Consider the following 18,932-nt stretch of genomic DNA (forward strand, 5'->3'; position numbering starts at 1 on the left):
CCTCTACGGTACGGTACTGTGCAGGCCCATTTGCATCTGCATCTCTGCCATCCTCTATCGAGACTACAGCACAGCGCAGCACTCTCACACCTATCGAGTGTGCCTCTCGCCAACGCCCGCACCCTCTAAACGCCAACGCATCGATGCTCGCTGCATGGGTCTATAGTCCCCCGACCAGTCGCTCCGCTCGACGAGCCTGACCGATGCTCAGGCCACCATGGACCACGACATGGACATGGACCTGGCCCTTCACGCGGGCCTCCAAGCCGACATACAGGACGTAGACTCTGGTTTCCAAAACCCCAATCTCGAGCCTCACCACCTCTCCAACCATAACTACAACCACAATTACAATCACAGGCACCAACGTCAACAATCTCACGATCACGACTACGACCGCCGCATCGACCGCGATACCGATTCTTTACCCCAAGCCTACCTCCACGACCAGGTGCCGACCGATCACTCTCACCACCTCCAAGACTCTTCTCATTCCGCTACTCCTGCATCCCATTTCGACCACAGCGGCCTCTACTCCCACGCTCCTGTGCCGCACCCCGACGACCACAACTCCCATCCCGCGGGCGCCCATCATGCTTTCAACCCCGTAAATCCAGACGATTTCTACAAGAGCTATCGTGTAACGAACCAAAATAATACAGAGTCACCTTCTGTGGCTGCTGCGGCCCCGCGTCCGTCATTGCGCTCTAACGGTAATGGCTTTACACCAAAACATCCTGTCATTTCTCAAACACATACAAACATGCGTTCAGCGTCGAATCCCGTCGACAACAGAACTGCCCTCCCGGGCTACAAACCTACAGGAACTCACCCCAGCGTGAGAGATTTGAAGAGACGGTTCGACCAAAACGGTGCTGCACCTTCATCGATCCCCCGTGCTCCAGCGCATATGGGAGCTGCAGCTAAGACTCGGCATGACGGTGCCAGTCCACAACTGCGAAATGGCGGAACGGGTTACTCGGCTTTACGTGATGGCAGCAGCACTTTTAACAAGCAAACGGCTTCCTCTTCAGCTCGTTCCCAAAGATCAAGATATGTTGCTGAGGACCAGGTCTCGAGTAATTCTCAGTCTTTCGCAAGTCGTATAGGGAAACCACGAAATGCGGCTAGCGGAAACTCAAATGCCTCTAAGTCTTCTTCCAACTTGGCACAAGAGGCTCCACCACAACAATCGACTTCCTCTTCCATCTCCCCCACATCTTCGCGTTCTCAAGGCCTACTGTTCGGCGAGATTCTTCCCGATCAGTACAATTTTTCAGCCCTCGGTTATGGCATTGAGGGCGTCCGCCCAAGGAGGACTTCCGAATCGAGCTTGTATCATCCCTTCAGCCATCAAAGAAGCCTGTCTGATCCGCCAGATGTCGCCGACCTTACATCTCCGGATATCTGGTACCGTAGCCTCAACGGGGACGATAACAACGGCCAACCGCCTCAAGTTCGAGCCCCTCGCCAGAAAGGTCACGCGCGGTCACGTAGCGATATACCCAGGTCGCCTTCGGTGCCTGCTGCGTCCCGCGAGACGCCCTCTCGAAAACCGACCACCAATAATACAGCTGGAGCTGGATCATCTTCCAAGCTACCACGCTCTGTCAAGAAGTTGAATAGTTCAAGCGATTCGGCGCCGTCCACACGCTCGAATTCTCCTAATCTCAAAAGACCACAGGTTAATGGCCGCACATCGAGGGCGGAGACACCTACGACTACATCAAGGGCAAAGACCCCAACTACATCAAGGGCGAAGACTCCGACCACGACAAGGGCGAAGACTCCAACAAGAGCCAAGACACCCACCCAGAGCGGCGCTGCCCGAAAACCGGCACCCCGAAACCTCGTTACGCCAACAAATAACAATCGTCTCCAAGCCAACATTATTGCACCTCCCCCGAAGCTCTCCCCTCCGCTTAGGAGTTCTCGGCCCCGTCAGCCTGTGTCCGTAGCCACAACAGCAAGCTCACGAATGAGGGCGGTGGAGAGAGCCAGGTCACCAAATCCGGGTTCTATGCCACCATCTAGGATTGCCGAACCATCCTCACGTCGTGGAAAGATAGCTATAGGGCCAATCGATTTCGAACAGCGACGAGAACATATTCGACTGGCGTATACCAAGTCCATCCGCGACAGCCAGGTGCTTGAAGCACGACAAAAGGCGGCAGATCGAAGGCGAAAGGAAATGGAGGCTGCCGCTGAGGCAAGGGCTGCTAACGCCGCTGGCGCTACATCCTCACTCGCACATTCGCCATCCATAACTTCAGAATCAGGCGGTGCAGACTTACAAGACCTCTCCGATATTCCTCCAGTTCCACCTCTTCCAGAGAGTCACCAACCAGTACCGGGAGTACCAACTGTTCAACCGCCGGTTTCGAGCCCGGAGCTTCCTCATGCTGTGCAAGTTCAAAATGCGTTGAATGCGATTGACCATGCAGATGGTCCGGTTTTCTCGGATGGCTACGATGCTTCATATGGACAGATTCCTGCAGATCCGCTCCGGCAACCTACACCGTTCATTGACGATCCAACGATGAGTCCCGTAGACATCGCGATGTCACTGCCCCCCGCTTCGCTGATGCTATCTGCCAGCTCTCAGGCAACACCCACCGCTGAGCCATCGAAAAGCGACTTTGATTCGCCCACGCTTGGCGTTCCCGGTAGCTTTCCTGCACTCAGCCCTCCTATTGAGATGTCAGAACGACCTTTGAGTATAGTTTCGGCAGCATCAGAAACAACAGAGTTTGATAACGAACCCCAAACGACTCCCCCGAGGTCTGCGCAAACACCACTTCAGGTTCCCATCACAGTTGTCAAACCGCCTAGTCCGCAGACTCAGAAGCCTGCGTCTCCCCCAAGAGCGGAGTATCAATACCCCTTCGAAGACGGTCCTGATTCACCGGTTCGACCAAAGCCTACGTCAGTAGCGCTTCACGCAAGTGAACATTCTTCATCTAGACACCATATTGCTGACGAGCTTGCAATTCCTGGCTCATTTGGTGCCAGCCTCGACGAAGATGACAGCCGTCAAAATGTCCAATCTTCTTGCGAAACCACAATAACGATTCTGCCGCCTAGTGATGATTCACGACCGATCAGCAAGCCCGAAGAAACGGTCCCCTTCCCAAGGATAGAGCCTGACTATGAATCAGACTGCCAGTCTGATTCGGAATACGGTGAACTACAGAGACAATATCACCGCTCCCATGACGACGATGCTGTCACCGACTGCTGCACTGAGGATATGGACGATGAAAGTAGGAAGGGCTGCAGGTCCGAGGCCCCATCTGATGATCGAGTCTCATCACACAGGGCTTCCACCTGTGAATCCATCGACACTAACGAACGGCAATACACTTTCGATGACCACCAGCGTCCTGACTCTACAGCAAATCTTATGGTACCGGCTTTGTCTGCGCCTAATAGAACCAGTCAGCAGTCAACATGGACGGACTTTTCTGTAAACAGTGGGGATGTGTCGCCAGCGGTCCGGTCATCAGTATTCACCGACATCGACGACGAAAATGACACCGGAGATCACGGCCATGTCACAATCTTTGAAACGACATCTATCCATAGAAACAGCCGGCCTACCAACCGCCCCCCGGAGGTTCGCAACAGTCAACCAGAGCCCCGCCCTTCTGTTGATTCAACCCGGTCGCCGTATCTCGGTCACCAGCTCCCTGAGTTGAACACTGGGGATGATTTCTCAATTCCTTACCTCTCCAACAGAGCCAGCAAGAGTTTCTCGTATTTCCCGTCACCCAACCACGAGCCTCCTCCTATTCCGGCGTCAACGTCCGGCTCCGCATGTAACTCGCAACGGGCATCTGGTGTCTATTACGACCAGTCGCAAAGCGGAAGCACATTTGTCAATTCGGAACGAGGCTCGGAAGATTACATACCTATGATGACGACGCCTCAATCAACGGATAATACATCACTGTCAACAGGCAATCAGTACTTCGCCGATGCAGCTACTCTGAATGGAGATGCTGCCTCCGAAACAAATGATAAGCAGGGAATGACAGAAAAGGAGAGGCAACGGCTCACCCAGCGTCGCAACATTCTGAAGGAACTCGTCGACACAGAGGCTGTTTTCGTGCGCGACATGAACATTGTAGAAGAGATCTACAAAGGTACAGCAGAAGCTTGTCCTAAACTTGATGCCACCACTGTGAAGCTCATTTTCCGAAACACGGACGAGATCATCGCATTCCACACAGCGTTCTTTGCCCAGATCAAAGAGGCGGTTCTTGCAGTGTATGCCATGCAGGGAAGGCGATCGGCTCTCGCCAGGGAAGGCTCCATGATGTCCGAGCCCTCACAAACTAATCCCGCCGATATCGATGATACCAAGGATCGTACCGTTCAGATTGGGCCTATCTTCAAAGCTAATATGGAAAGTATGAAGCTGGCTCATGAAGGCTTCTTGAGGAACAGTGATGGGGCAGCAAAGCGACTCATCGACATACAAATGGATCCTACGGTCAAGGTGTGGCTTAATGAGTGTAATGAAGTTGCGAAAGACTTGACAGCCGCTTGGGATTTGGACTCCCTCCTGATCAAGCCTATGCAGCGCATTACCAAATACCCCAACCTCATCGGGACGTTGTTGGTTCACACTCCAGAGGACCACCCTGACCGTCAAAGTCTTCTGGAGGCTAAAACCCTTCTTGAGAACTCCATAATCGAAATCAACAAGACGAAGAAGAACTTTGAATTGGTTGGCCAGATTGTAGGCAGAAAGCGAAAGGAATCCGATGTCAAAGCAGGGTTCGTACGAGCGTTCGGCAAACGAGTCGACAAACTTCAAGCGCCGGGTGCTCGCCAAATGGATGATACTGAGTATCAGAAACTTAACGAGAAGTTTAGCGATGACTACCTACGCTTGCAAGTTGTTCTTCGAGATGTCGAATTCTACACGCGACAAGTGTCCGAGTATGTGCATGAGTTTTTGCGATACCTCTCCTCCATCGAGTTGGTTATGCGGCTTCAGCCTGGAAATTATCCTGAACTCGAAAGCAAGTGGGTACAGTTCAATATCTCTATACGGGATCTCGAAAAGGTTGCTCTCGAGGACCATGTAAGCAAACCCCATAGACCGCCTTTGTCACACACTCACTCACAAGTAACAGTTGACGCAAGTCCGAAAAACCGTCATTGAGCCCTTTGAACAAGTTATCAAGGCCTATGGCAACCCGTCACTGGCGATGAAGAAGCGCCAGAAGCGGCGGGTTGACTTTGAGCGCTACGAGCAACTGAAGCGAGCAGGCAAGAGCATTGACGGGAAGCTCAACGAGCAGGTCGAGCAGTACGAGGCCTTGAACGATACTTTGAAAAAGGAGCTTCCTAGGTTATCCGGCTTGACTGAAAAGGTGGGCCACATTTGTCTGGCCAATCTTGTCAATATCCAAACGACCTGGTACGGCATCTGGAAAGACAAGATGAAAGTGGTACTTGGTGACTGCCCTGACACGCCAGATCTTAAAGAAATCGTGGCAACCTTTAATCGGGATTTCCCGTACGCTCAAGAACAGCTGGCCAGTGTTGGTATTCTTAACCCGATGTACCGAGGCCGGGTTTCACAGTCGACTACAAGGAGTACCGACGAGTCATCTTCCCTTAGGATGAGATCGCGTCCATCTGAAAGTGATTCACGGGGTCGAGGCCTTTCAGTGAGCAGCGAGAAGGTACCAAGTGTCCCAGCTCAAGACTTCACAAAGCGCCACAGTGGTTCCTACACGTCGTCGCCTACTGTGGTTACGGCAAGCAACATTCCCAGCCCACACCAGTATTACTACCGCGACCACTATGCAGGTATTAGCAATCACCAGCAAGGCACGGCATCCCCTATCTCCCCCGAACTCGCAGGCAGTGCGCGGTCTTTTGCTGCCTCAACAAGACCAAGCACAGGCCGAAGCTTCGATTCTGGTGGTGCTCCACGCCAAAGTTCAGACTCAGCTACACAGCAACTTCGAGACTCACAAACTACTTATAGCTCTCACAACCAGTCTCAATCCCAGGAAAGCCGGCGATTCTCCGGGCTTTTCCACTCGGCATTACCGCCAGCTGATGGACCCGAAGATAGTGCTCGATCCTCCCGAGCTTCGTCTAGGGAGCGGGCGCCAGTAGATGATGGGTATAACGTGCTTTGGCTGGCTGCATCGCTCTTTGAGTTCAATATTGCTACAACAAAGCATGAAGCTGGGTACCCGTACTTGGTGTATCAAGCTGGCGAGGTAAGAAGAACTGCATATCAAACGGTGGTGAGGTTCAGATGCTAATTGATAATCTAGATATTCGATGTTCTTGGCGAGAAAGGAGAACTCTGGCTGGCGAAAAACCAGGACGATCCAGACGATCGAGTCGGGTGGATTTGGTCCAAGCACTTTGCCAGGCTTGCCGATTCATAAGCACAGCTTAAGATTAACCCAGGTCTCGGCATGTTGAACCCCTCAACCAGCTTTATTTTTCGACGACTGAACTATTCAACGCATCAGACCCATACCAGGATTCAAGATCGGAGCTTGGGCGTTTATTGTACGGACATGCAATTTGGACCTACATCGACTAAAAAGGCAGTTCGATCATGGAAGTCATCCATGTTTGTTTGCATCTTCCGCCTTTATCTTTCACGACTTCACTTTCTTGCCCATCCTTTGATATTGGCTCCCGTTTATTCTGGAACTTGGCATTCACCTATGTGTTAATCGATTCAGCTTTCATTTGTTTGGACTTATTGTTTTTGTATTAGCTTTTCTCATTGTCCTCGGGGGAAGGGTCGGAGCTATGAGATGGAAGGCGAGGCACAGCTCGAGGACGGTTGTTTTAAGGGAGGGAGCCCGGCGTTCAGAACAAAATACCAACAGCGTATGTAAGATTTCGGATGTGAGAGATGCAGGAATAAAGAAAGAAGTTATGCGGGCAGGGCTCGCACTGCTATGAACATTACATTTTGCTGCTGTTTGTTTTAGTAGAAGAGATGGAAAGATTTGTTGATTACTGAATGAAACACCAGGAATGCATGACTGAGTTATACTCTGTCAAACCTCGTCAAATAAGAGCCGTAAAGCGATGATTCTCTTCGGTTGATTTAGTCCACGTATCTATGTAAAATGATTTGCTGAAGGCTATATAAAACAATGGCCATGAGAGCACTTTTGGTGTTTTCAACGTCTAACATGTGACGCTGCACTAAGCGAAGCTAGGGAGAAAGGTCCGCTACTGCCCCGTCCAAGCTTCCATCGATCCCCCGCCCTTGCAGTAGGTAGATGTCCTGTGTAAGGAAGGGAGTGCATGCTCACACCTTCCTGGATTGAACCTATTTTATGGCTGCTTACTACCTCTATCATTATTAGCGTAGATCAACCGGCATCTCCAATGCTGGCTTCTCTTCCTCTTCCATACATAATCTGCGCTTAACATCCCTTAGGCATGTTCCCCATGCCACTCGCACATTCTGCCAAGTCTTTCGCTTGACTTCTACCCCTGGCAGAACAGAAAGCTTCGCATAAAGGTACCGTCAACTCTGTTCCATGACCCACATTACACGCCATGCCCGCGACAAGCTCGCTGGAAGAGCAGGCAATCGATCGCGAGTACCCGCACCAGCAACGGCGGCATCAGCATCATCGTCGTCATCAGGAACTTGATCCTGAACAGGCGCAATTTAATTTCCGCGACTCCAACCACAACGAGACTGAACTTGACAATCAACAGAATCAAGGCTCACAGTCACAGTCACAGCAGCATTATCATCATCAGAATTCATCTCGTTCGCATACTATCCAGCCTAATACTCGTCTCGAGGTCCCATCTGTACCTGGTGTCCGCTCCACTTCACCTTCGTCGTCGATTTCGGCTCTACCGACGCCTTCGATATCTCCTTCGGCCTCTGCCGTATCCATTGACGCACCCTATTCCTCTCGAGGTCCTTCATCGCCCATTCAAACTCCCTCTTCGACGAGTGCTGAGGCTCACGGTAGCCATCCTCAACGAGACTCCTCCGAACATAACAACTCAGAGCGAGATAGCGCGGACAGCTATAGCTACATACGCCAAGGGCGCAATTCGCCCAACATGGCCACCTGGTCGGGACAGCCTGCTATCAGAGGCAACTCTGAAGCAATGCGCATGATTCTATTAAGTTTTGTTACCATTGGCATAACGTACGTTTACCCTGCGAGTCTCTGCGATATGACGAACAGTCAATCAATCCTCTAACATTCATTCACTCAATTAGCTTCACATGGGGTATTGAAATGACTTGTATGTGTCTAATTACAGTATACTTTCATCATTGTCGTCACTAACACTTTATCAGATTGCACACCGTATCTGCTTAACCTTGGTCTAACCAAAAGCAACACTTCGCTGGTATGGATTGCTGGTCCTCTGTCTGGCCTTGTAGTTCAACCTGTTGTGGGTGTCATCGCAGACGAAAGCAAGTCCAAATGGGGGCGTCGACGGCCGTTGATGGTCGTTGGCTCCATCGTTGTTGCTATCAGCCTCTTGATTTTAGGTTTCACTCGTGAGATCGTCGGTTTCTTCATTAGCGATGAGGAGGCTGCGAAGCGACCCACGATCGTACTGGCTGTACTGGCCATCTACGTAGTCGATTTCGCTATCAATGCTGGTATGGGTTTTCCTATAAGCTGAATGATTAAAAACTAACATGACCCAGTAATGTCGTGCTCAAAAAGCCTTGTCGTTGATTCTTTGCCGATCGAAAAGCAACAGTCGGGAGCGGCTTGGTGTAAGTCGTCACATATCGTTTGGATTGGGTGTAAGTTAACGTCCGTTTCCACAGCAAGCCGCATGTCATCCATTGGCCATATGATCGCATATGGAGCTGGGGCTGTCGATCTTGTAAGCCTCTTTGGGAAAACGCTCGGCGATACCCAGTTTAAGCAGCTCACGGTCATCTCAACGATTGCACTTTTGGGCTCAACGGCGCTCACATGCTGGGCCGTTACAGAACGTGTCCTGGTAACGTCCAAGCCTGCCAAACACGAGGGTCGCTTCCAGGTATTCCGCCAGATCTGGTCGACACTGCTGAACCTGCCTCCTCGTATACAGGCTATCTGCTGGGCACAGTTCTGGGCTTGGATCGGTTGGTTTCCCTTTCTCTTCTACAGTACTACATGGGTGGGCGAAACGTACTTTCGTTACGACGTGCCAGCCGATGCCAGGAAATCCGAAGATACCTTGGGTGCCATTGGTCGCATAGGAAGCACCGCGCTGGTCATGTACTCGATGATCACTTTTGCGGGTGCTTGGATCTTACCCATGTTCGTTCAGTCACCGGAGGATGACGCCTTTACACATCGGCCTCCTCAAGCTATTGCAGGCTTTTTGACACGCTTCAACAAGATGAAGCCTAGCCTTTTGACAGCATGGATGTTTGGTCATTTGATGTTTGCTGCGTCCATGGCTTTAGCGCCTTTTGCAACAAGCTTCCGGTTTGCGACAGTTCTAGTGTGTCTTTGTGGCATGTAAGTTTAGCCCACGTTCGATCTCATGCACGCTGTTAACACAAGAATTAGACCGTGGACATTGGCCATGTGGGCTCCAAGTGCTTTTCTTGGTGTCGAAGTCAATAAGATGAGCGGAGAGACTGGAGCAGATGGTTCCTATCGCCGTATTTCAGACGAACCCGATATCGAGCTATCTGGGATGAATCATGATGATGCGCCCATGCACTTAGATCATGGTTCAGAAGTAGACCTACCCTCTACAGCTTCCACGGGCGAGCTGTCAGGCATCTACTTCGGCATTCTCAACATTTACACGACCCTTCCGCAATTTGTGGGCACATTCATTTCAACCATCGTTTTCGCCATTCTCGAGCCTGGTAAAAGTCCCGAACTGGCCGACGATGCTAAGAAGCAGCCAGATGCAGATGGCCCGAACGCGATTGCGGTGTGCTTGTTCATTGGAGCGATGAGCAGTATAGTTGCGGCATATGTGACGCGAAAGCTGAAGGTTATGTGATGGATAATTTCAGACCAAAGAATCGCCTTGTACAGTTAATCTCGTTTGTTTATGTGGCTAATTTGTATTATGATGACGGCGTTGGCGCAAACACGGTGAGTATAGATCTGGGATTAAACGAAGTTATACGAAGGACTGGATAGGTATTTCAGTGGTACAATACCTGACGGTAGCGATATACACATCAAATAGATATCGTCATAAATTGCTCGCTGAATGTAGTTGGGATATCGAGTGATTGTGACCACGCTATTCATATACAAGTCACCAAGAAAAGATATCGCAAGGGGTATCCTTAACAACTCCGATGCTACCTCTTACTCCTATGCCGCCAACACCTCGATAATTGCCCATGTAAGATTGTATAGACATCACCATGTACGTTGACCAGTGCATGCATACACTTTATTTATCCTTCTCGTTCTCGGCCTCCGAAACCTTCTCCCACTCATCCTCAGTGCTAACGCTCGATTGCGTCCCTGTTGTACCACCACGCTGCTTCACCTCACCCTTTGACTCGAGGGGCTCGAGTCCAGCGGCGACGGCGACTTGGGAGGTTGCAGCGGCATCGGAGACTACGGGAGGCGCCTTATTCGGAGCCGGGGTGTCGACCTCTGTTTCGCTATCGTCGTTGTCGTCATTTCCCAGTGCTTCCTTTCTCTGCTGCTTTTCCTTCTCTTCTTTTTCACGCTGCTCGCGCTGCGCGATAGCCAGCTCGGCAGCGAACCAATTCACGCTCCACCACAGACCGCCGCAAAGGATGGACAGGATGACGCAGTGGATGTTGTATGTGGCCAGCAGAAGGCAGAAGAGGACGAACTGGAGAGCGGCGAAGGAGGCGTTGGCTGCCTTGAGGATGGTGGGCGTTGGGCCTGGGGTGAAGATGTCTTCCCAGAGCTTGACGACGAAGGATGACATGGTTGATGATGTATCGCGGGGTCGTTATTGACAAGGGGGGTTGATTGTCACGCGGCAGGTGTATAGTAGGTATTGGGACTACTGTAGGAGCAATAGTATGCTTTATCGCGATGATGTTGTGGCTTTGTTTGGTATGTAACGAGATGAGGCAGGCTATTACTGTGGTGTCTGTTTTTTTTTTTTTCTTTTCGGTTCGACGTCGTATTTTCGCTTCGTCTTGTTTAAGTAAGGACAGAAGCGGTCGCTGCCTGGCGACCACTGTACAGTTTGCGAATAAGTAGCCCAACCAGCTTCGTCCGAGTGTTCTGGTTGACGAGAGGACAGTTGTTATCGTTCTGTGAGTGAACTGCTGTCCTTTTCTCTTTGTGAGAAAGAGGTTTTGTGCTTATGCTGTTGTATGTATCGTAGGTAGATGCAATGACGACAGGTGGTTGGTTCTTAGGCCGTGAATGACCCAGATCGCGTGCCGGGCTCTTATTGGATTACATAAGTCATTACTTTGGAGATCTGGTGTTCGACATGAGGACCTCGTGACTGCGGATGACGATATTAATTATTTGTATTACTTGAGGGGAATTGGAATTGGAATTGTTCTTTGTGGTCATGAGCTTGATATGGCGTTGGTCGTCTTTTTGTGCGTTTGAGAGGTTCTATTCTACAAATGCATCACAAATAGCCCCAACAGTCACCTGCAGAGTCACCACACAACGTATCACTCAACCGACTGTATGGTATCAACACCGCACTGGTTTAATTAGTCAAGCACCTGATCATGATGATAGGCACCAGAAAGATCAATCAATATACTTTCCCAACTCATGGGTCGGGCTGATAAATGCCATTACCAATCTCGATGTTAACTTACCCTGTACTAGGTCCGGAACACCACGCAAACTTCTCGAACATCATCGTCAAGAATTCTGCGAATTCAATCTTGTAAGCTCCAGAATGCGACAGTCTCTGCCAGAGATATCTGATTCCGAATCCTTCGTCAAATTGTAGTTGTGTGGATGAATTGATTAGTTGATGGACAAAGATGAAGCATCACAACCAACACCACCCTTCCGACCCAACCATGAAACCGTATACTGACACAAAACATAGCCAGCCATTCAAACTAAACAAACAGCTTGGGCCATCTAAAGAGATTGTTTCAATCTCATCTCAACTTGGTCTATGGTCGTTGCATGACACGTGAGTTCACCGACAGAGACCCAGCTATGACACAGTTATAACACCATGCAAGTACCGACTGTTGAGCAGATTAGGCGTATCAAACAGAAACAGCTTAAATCCAACTAGGTCCGCCAGTTTGACGTGCTTCTGAGCGGAATCTCCCGTCTGATCCTGATCCTTCCACCGTGATCCTGATACTGCACACAGCCTCGAAAAGGCATAGACCCCTCAAGGGTCACCACCCATCTTATGAGAGGAACGAACCACAGCCACCCCCGTGAAATACATACGTAAGAGCGTCAACTCTGGTTCGACAGACTAGCCGCCGGGTCATCAATTTGAGCGAAGATTAGCATTAGTGCAGCAGAGGCTAAAGCTTCCAACTTGGCCCCCCTTCAACCTGCATCCAGCTACCTGGGATACTGCATGGCCCCGGGTCAGGTTCCGCCTTGCCACTATTCGAATAAGGGTTCGTTTAGGAGTCGAGACTCGATCTTGTGGGCATGGAAAAGAAAGCTGCGGCCGTTGGAAGGAAGAAACCCCCGAAGGATTCGAGTCGGTGGTTCTTCTCGACCCACCCCTCTCTGTTTGGATCCTACTGAACAGATGGTTAAAAGGGAGAGAAGAGGAAAAGGGGTCAAGAGATCAAAGACCTGAAATAGAGACGGATATGTTCGGCAAGAATACCGAGTCCTTTTTACCGTCTATTGAGTCGATAGCTCGCCACTGTGGTCTCAGATAGTTATCGTCACTCGCATATGCGCATCATCTAGTTGGATTCGGTGGCAAAACAACGAATAAACGTTGCAAGCGCATTGAACCTGATACTGGTAGTATAGATCTTCCCAGGAGATACACACAGTATCATCAAGCCAGGCGACTTTTCATCTGAAATTTGAGATCCAAGCTCCTTGATTCTTTATGCTAGGACCAGGTTAGGCGTTCTCCAGATGCTATATCTCAAACTTGATGGAGCATTAAAGCTCCTTCTTCCCCTTAAACGTGGTTCTGCACTCTTCGTCCCATCATAGAAGTTTCAAGAGTCCAGATGTAGATCGACAGGAAGAGCGCAATGGTCATCAAGGCAACAAAGTGACTGCCGGCCAATTCCACTAAGATCTCCAAGATAGTTTCAACGCATGGGTTTAATCCTGAAGGAGCCGCCTCACAGCTCTCTAAAGAAGTTGCCCTGACATTAGATTAGCATTAGTCGGAGCCACAAGTGTCAATGTTGATGAGTAGGAACGGCTTAGTTTAGTGTATTGCACACTGACCGCACAAATGTTCTTCAAGTGTTCTTCAAGTGGAGGCCGAGGAAGCATGTGTAACTGGGTCTTGTCAAATAGTAGGATTTAGCAAGCTTCAAGTCCATACTGCGGAGACTCAGCATTTGTCCGGATATACTGTATGGCTAAGGATGTCCCAACACTCAACGTCAGTAGTCGAACGCGTACGTAAGGAGTGGGCGAGCGTGAGTCTGCCAAAATCCCAGACAGGCTAAGAACTTGACATATTTCGCTTGCATGCATGATAACGAATTGGCGTCAGTGCCCTTGGCAACAACAACTCATGGTACGTATCTCTTCTCTCAGAGACAGCGAAAAAGGAATTGGCACATCAAGTGTTTCACTAATCAACACTGCCTCGCGACTCATCAGATGTGGGAAATACCTCATCATATTTGTGAGTTTTATATTGCAATCTGAGTGTTGAAACAACGTGGTGGCTTGTAACGTTATGCTCAGGGATTAAGCACTGCGTAGCTCGGAACCGAGAAAATCAGCTGTGACCAGGATACTGGGTGATCAGCAAGACTGCTACCCATGCTGTTGGGTTGTCATTGTGTACTGTATTGCACGACCAAGCACCCAGGCACCCCAGCACTTACACCGTGACTGCGGTTCGAGATCAGACATTCGAGGACGAGCTTAATCAGAACCCGACCTTCTGCGAGCCTTCTCTAGTGCCTGCTAAGGTTTTCCCGGCGCCGGAGCAGCCGTTAAGGCTAATGTTGCAAGTATCTCGATGTACATGATAGCGTACAATAGATGGACATAGCGGTCATGAAACCAGACCAGGACCCTTGCACTCGAAATGATCGGGAGGGGGATTGAGGTTTTGCTTTGACAGTGGACGTCAACGTCAACTAATGGGAACTAGTCGATCTTCAACACATGGCCAGCATGTGCCTCGAGTCTTCACTGCCGAGACTAGGTTAACGTACATGACATGGACGGCCTGTCGTGGTATTGTTTGAGACCCGGAATTCACCGAGTCAGGCCAGATGAAAGGTGTTGTTGCTTCTGGTAACAATGCACTTTAGCTTCATTTCGTCATTGCTTGGTATTGGAGGATTGATCGATGAAACTTGCAGTGCTGAAGACAGCACTCGAATCATAGCAGATCGGCGAATCGGGAGAATCGCGGCCTGATGGCGTAGCTGTGATCTCTCCAGGCATTTGGAATATCACAGCTTCCAATCCAAGTTCAAGTCTGCCTTGCCCTGTGATGGCCCTTACGCCCACCCTCAGACATCATGCACAGGCCTTTAATTCCGAAAGGGCATCGATCGTCACCTAGGCAGCGACATAAATCAATCTTTGCCGGTTCTACGAGCTGCAGTAGTAGGTCCAGGTCAACTGAACACCCAATTTGGCCCGCGTCAAGGCTCAAACCAAATGGGAGATCAAGCCAACATGTTTCGACCGGAGCATATCGCGGTGTGATCTAGTGCTGTAAGGGATCGCAGCCGTTTCGTTGATCTTTCCCCTAGGGCTTTTTCCGGGGAATTTCTATAGAATCACGGAACCGTGGGCTGTCTGAAACATGCGTGGCGTCCTTGAACTGTGAGCGAATGCGTGTGCGAGTGCTCTTAGTTCGACGGCTCTCTGAGTCGCCGTCTTAGCTTTGGACTTAATGTCAAAGGGTAGGGTGGGGATGCCGCGCGCGTAAGTTAGCTCAGTAATCACTGATCACTACCGGAGAACTAGCTTCAGATCAGACGTAACAGTTTTGAGATTGGGTCTCCTTCACATTGTTAGTATGCATTTCTCGAAAGCCATTAGGCTCATTGCAAGAGGCAATTCTGGGCCCATAGTTCTTGATAGATCCTCGACTTGTGCCGTACTCTTGCATACAAAACGGGCTGAGCTGTCTTGAGATGGCTAGCGTTGTCCCTAACTGGGTTGAAGCTTGGCACAGATCAACAGCTCATGAGATATTTGGATACATCCAGTAGCCAAACCTTGGATCTTCGTAACAGCAACAGGAACAGAAGACCAAGTCCACGGACTAAGCCTATAGCGCCTGCTACATGGTGTCTTGGACGTAATATTTCTCCACTGGCTGGATCAGTGCAGGAAAGCTACCGGTAGAACTGAGTAAAGAATCGTGCCAATAACCCGAGAAATATCTTGATACACGATAAATGTTTTTAAAAAGCAAAGAATAAAAGAACGAAAGCAACCAATAAACGGCCAAAGCTGGCGCAAGTTCTTCAAGATGAGATGGATCATGCTTGCTGGCTCAACCTGCTTTGATCACCATCTGAGCCTGTATCTGTATCTTGGATCGCGATATCGACAGAGACCCGCAAGTCGGAATTTCTTGAGCGTGCCATGGTTGACAGCTGTGACGGTGACTGAGTACATGCGTATGTAAGATTTGATGTGAATGAGTGAGCTGCCAAGCAGGGGCCCAGTTGTATAGCTATTTTTGCAACATTTCTTCAAGCAAGCGAGTATGATCGTAAGAGGCTGTGTAATGCTCCAAGCGAATATCAGCGACACCGCCAACATAGCCGTTGAATCTGAGTATTGAGCTCATCAAGCTCAGCAGCCAAGTGTTGGAGCTTTGGCAGGTTCGCCCGGACGAAGCTTCAGCCACATGCTTGAGATCGTAGGTATTGTTTGGGGGCTGAAATGGAGCAAAAACCCGCAAGTCATGAGCAACATGATGAAGTTTGCCAGCATAGACCTTGAAGCTCGAGAACTGGGTCCTCAGAGAGACAGTCGCATCTAAGGTTCCTTTGGGTTAAGCTGTAGTTCAAGTGAATTCTTCCGATTGGTTCCCGACTGTCGGGGGCCAAACGCTAAGGCTGTTGATCCACGTCAATGTCCTTTTGTTGCACTGCGCCTTTGGGGCCCAGGACGATCCCCGCTCTCTCTCCCGTTGGCAAGTTTTTGCGCGCCTGTGGTTGATGTAGCATTGTCGATTGGGTTGATTAGACGCTCTCAGCGCCTCAGCCAATCACCGCAAAGTCTTTACGAGCAGTTTGTTCACCAAGCCTAAACAGCCCAAGCCTCCCATCTGCTGTCGGATACAGGTGGAGCTACCAGTTCAGCGTTACACCCGCCCAGGGCTGTCATGATGCATCGGTCCGATGCATGCTCGAGTCCGACATTTGAAGCTGTCATTCTGGTTGAAGAATCTTTCTCGGACTTGTTGATCTGCAAGTTGAAATCGACCCCGAGGGTTCCAATGATGATGGTGCACGTTGACGGTGAGTGAGAATGATGACGGGCGTTTTTTTGTTACTACACAAAGACGACCTGACACCGACACCGACACTCAGAGAACGAGAGCAAGAGATGGAGGGTATACGGATTCCCGGTGATTACCCGTTATGGAAGTCGACTTTGATAGACTTTCGCGCTTAATATCACCTACCAGCCCTGTGGTTGCTTGCATGAGCCTATTTTTGTCACCTGCGGCCTGTCTGCTACAGTTCTGTGCTGTAGGTCTGGATATACGTACTGCCACGATAGACCTTTGTACAGCAGGTCTTGAAAGTAATTGGATGGTAAGGTGCCAATGGGGGCGATTGTGTATAGTAAGCAGACAGGCAGGCGAGCAAGTAATCGACTGAGGCGACTGGGGACCCCTCTCAGGGAAGGATGAAGAAAACGAAGCGATCATGGGGCTGTGCTGTGCGTGATAATGATACTCATCCGCGTTGACGATCCCAGGCTGTTGTGTTGCATTCTATATCAAAGACATATGGCACCCTGTCTATGGGGGAGCGGGGAAGTTGCGAGAACGAAAGCGACCATGATAAACATGGACAGATTCAACAAGCGAAAAGGCCCTGGACGCTAAGGTATAATGAGTGGGAAACTGCCGGGCTAAGGCTGTTCCCTATCCTAGTTGATATGGATTGATTAACGTCCAAGGCCAAGAGTCGGCCGCCCATCGACAGGGCAGGACAGGGAGCAAAGGGAAGGAATGATAGAAACCTAGCTATTCTATCCATTGCGCGGCAGGAGGGAATTAGGGAATGGAACAGGCGACAGGCATTGCTCATCCTTCTAGCGCAGTGTCAGTTGGGTTGTGCCTGCCTGCCTGCCAATACCCGCGTCTAAGCATGTGGATGGAACGGATATCCGTCGTGCCTGCCCTACAGGTTGACAGACCACCTACAGCCCAGCCCAGCAGAGCGGGCAGCACCCTACAGTACCCCCTACCATGCCTTCCTAAGATGCCTTCCATCCAACCTAAGTTGCTCCTTCCCGCATCGCTTGTTGAGACCAACCCATCCTGGGCGCCAAAAGCGGAAGGCGTCTACTACTCCTATGCACCCGCTTCTAGATCAGAGACTCGAAATGGCTATTCTGTAACCAACATATCCACGGCATTGGTTTCCGCGAGTCATCCCGACTTATTCCACCACACAACGCGGCATTGAATTCAGCATCACGCCTAATTAGCGGGCGCGTTCTTGAACATGAACCCCTGGTTCACCATCATTGCACCGCACTCATTACGCTGTATTGTACTGCTACTGTATCTATACGGTCACATCGGATGGGGATGCTTCCGACCACCCTCCCCCTTCCCCTCTATTTCTCTCCCTATACCACTGTCTTGTCGTTTTTCCTGATCCCTGGGTCGTCCATGGACCGCTCTTTTTCAACGTGAGCCCGCGACCTTGGCCCTGGAATCGATTGCTGTCGACCCGCCATTCACTATCAACAGGCCTATTGGATTATTCTTGCTGCTCAAGGATAATTGCCCTACCGAAACACCCAGCTGGAACTTTCGCAACGAACCATTCTTGGCAAATGGACATTTAGGCAAGCCATTCGAACTCTGTTTGAACCCCGTACCATGGCCGTGCTATTCCCGTCGCTAGTAAAGCTGATGGGTCTAGCTAGGTACCTACGATTGATGATGTAGATTGAGACTCAAAGTTGACGAGACTGCGTGGCCCTACCTACAATGTTCCTGGGTAGCTGGGCCATCTGCGTGCCTGTTCCTTGGCGTTGCGGGAACAGCATTTTATCCCGCCCTTTTTTGCACAGTCTATTGGGTCGAGACGCTGGCAAGACTATCTATGCCATTGGATTGGGCCTCAGAAAGGAAACGGATAACAAGTTGCGGTTTCCGCACAGCCAAGGAGATGGCTCCTTCCCGCCCATATCGACCTCTCACTCGTCGAGTACGAACGGAGAAGCGAAGCGCAAGGATACGAATCCCACGGCTTTCTCAGGATTCTTCCCGCCTCTGTCGCCTCTGTACATACGTGCATCTCTGCTTCCAAGGAAACGTTCGATATATGTTGATTTGTAAACGTCAGTCAACTGCCGTCTGCAAAGCATAGCACACTGCTTGCGTGGCTTTTCTTTCTAACGCGTCCCGGAATGTGTCCAAATGGAAACAAAAAAAAAAATCACATCAGGACTTGATACGACAGAACAACGCTAACTAAGCGATAAAATGTCGACGATAACCGCTTCTCGGTCTTTGGACCACGAGACGCATACACAGATATAGGCGAGCATTGGGTTGATACCAAGTCACACAATCAACCCCCATACGTAAACAGCCTGAAGCAGAGC

At 50.2% G+C, this 18,932-nt stretch overlaps 4 protein-coding genes across 4 annotated transcripts; 2 read left to right on the forward strand and 2 right to left on the reverse strand.

Annotated features, from left to right (window-relative positions):
• Positions 1 to 217: 217 nt before the first annotated feature.
• On the forward strand, positions 218 to 6,422 carry B0J16DRAFT_377836 (uncharacterized protein; the record flags this gene model as incomplete). Its single annotated transcript, XM_046130876.1, has 3 exons — positions 218 to 5,092; positions 5,145 to 6,248; positions 6,306 to 6,422. 3 exons carry the CDS (start codon positions 218 to 220, stop codon positions 6,420 to 6,422), a joined length of 6,096 nt encoding a protein of 2,031 aa, XP_045989022.1.
• A 1,040-nt stretch (positions 6,423 to 7,462) lies between these two features.
• Positions 7,463 to 10,190, forward strand: B0J16DRAFT_18162 (uncharacterized protein). Its single transcript, XM_046122614.1, has 5 exons — positions 7,463 to 8,177; positions 8,252 to 8,277; positions 8,333 to 8,644; positions 8,693 to 9,503; positions 9,555 to 10,190. Exons 1-5 carry the CDS (start codon positions 7,564 to 7,566, stop codon positions 10,000 to 10,002), a joined length of 2,211 nt encoding a protein of 736 aa, XP_045989023.1. The 5' UTR covers positions 7,463 to 7,563; the 3' UTR covers positions 10,003 to 10,190.
• A 217-nt stretch (positions 10,191 to 10,407) lies between these two features.
• Positions 10,408 to 10,920, reverse strand: B0J16DRAFT_377838 (ER protein Pkr1-domain-containing protein; the record flags this gene model as incomplete). The annotated part of the gene is made up of 1 exon (XM_046130877.1): positions 10,408 to 10,920. The coding sequence occupies one exon, from the start codon at positions 10,918 to 10,920 to the stop codon at positions 10,408 to 10,410; it is 513 nt and encodes a 170-aa protein (XP_045989024.1).
• Positions 10,921 to 15,139: 4,219 nt separating this feature from the next.
• Positions 15,140 to 16,101, reverse strand: B0J16DRAFT_328061 (uncharacterized protein). Its single transcript, XM_046126188.1, has one exon. The coding sequence runs from the start codon at positions 15,891 to 15,893 to the stop codon at positions 15,636 to 15,638; it is 258 nt and encodes an 85-aa protein (XP_045989025.1). The 5' UTR covers positions 15,894 to 16,101; the 3' UTR covers positions 15,140 to 15,635.
• Positions 16,102 to 18,932: the final 2,831 nt, after the last annotated feature.

The sequence above is a fragment of the Fusarium flagelliforme genome (genome assembly GCF_020744385.1).
Source record: "Fusarium flagelliforme strain FIESC 12 MPI-CAGE-AA-0113 chromosome Unknown B0J16scaffold_1, whole genome shotgun sequence".
NCBI classification, from domain to species: Eukaryota; Fungi; Ascomycota; class Sordariomycetes; order Hypocreales; family Nectriaceae; genus Fusarium; species Fusarium flagelliforme.

Excerpts from the sequence above, each read along its gene's own strand:
- B0J16DRAFT_328061 (XM_046126188.1), bottom strand. The coding sequence starts at position 15,893 with ATGTTGGCGGTGTCGCTGATATTCGCTTGGAGCATTACACAGCCTCTT.
- B0J16DRAFT_18162 (XM_046122614.1), top strand. The coding sequence starts at position 7,564 with ATGCCCGCGACAAGCTCGCTGGAAGAGCAGGCAATCGATCGCGAGTAC. Across the intron at positions 8,178-8,251 it reads TTTGTTACCATTGGCATAAC|CTTCACATGGGGTATTGAAA; the intron begins GTACGTTTACCC and ends TCACTCAATTAG. Across the intron at positions 8,278-8,332 it reads ATGGGGTATTGAAATGACTT|ATTGCACACCGTATCTGCTT; the intron begins GTATGTGTCTAA and ends ACACTTTATCAG.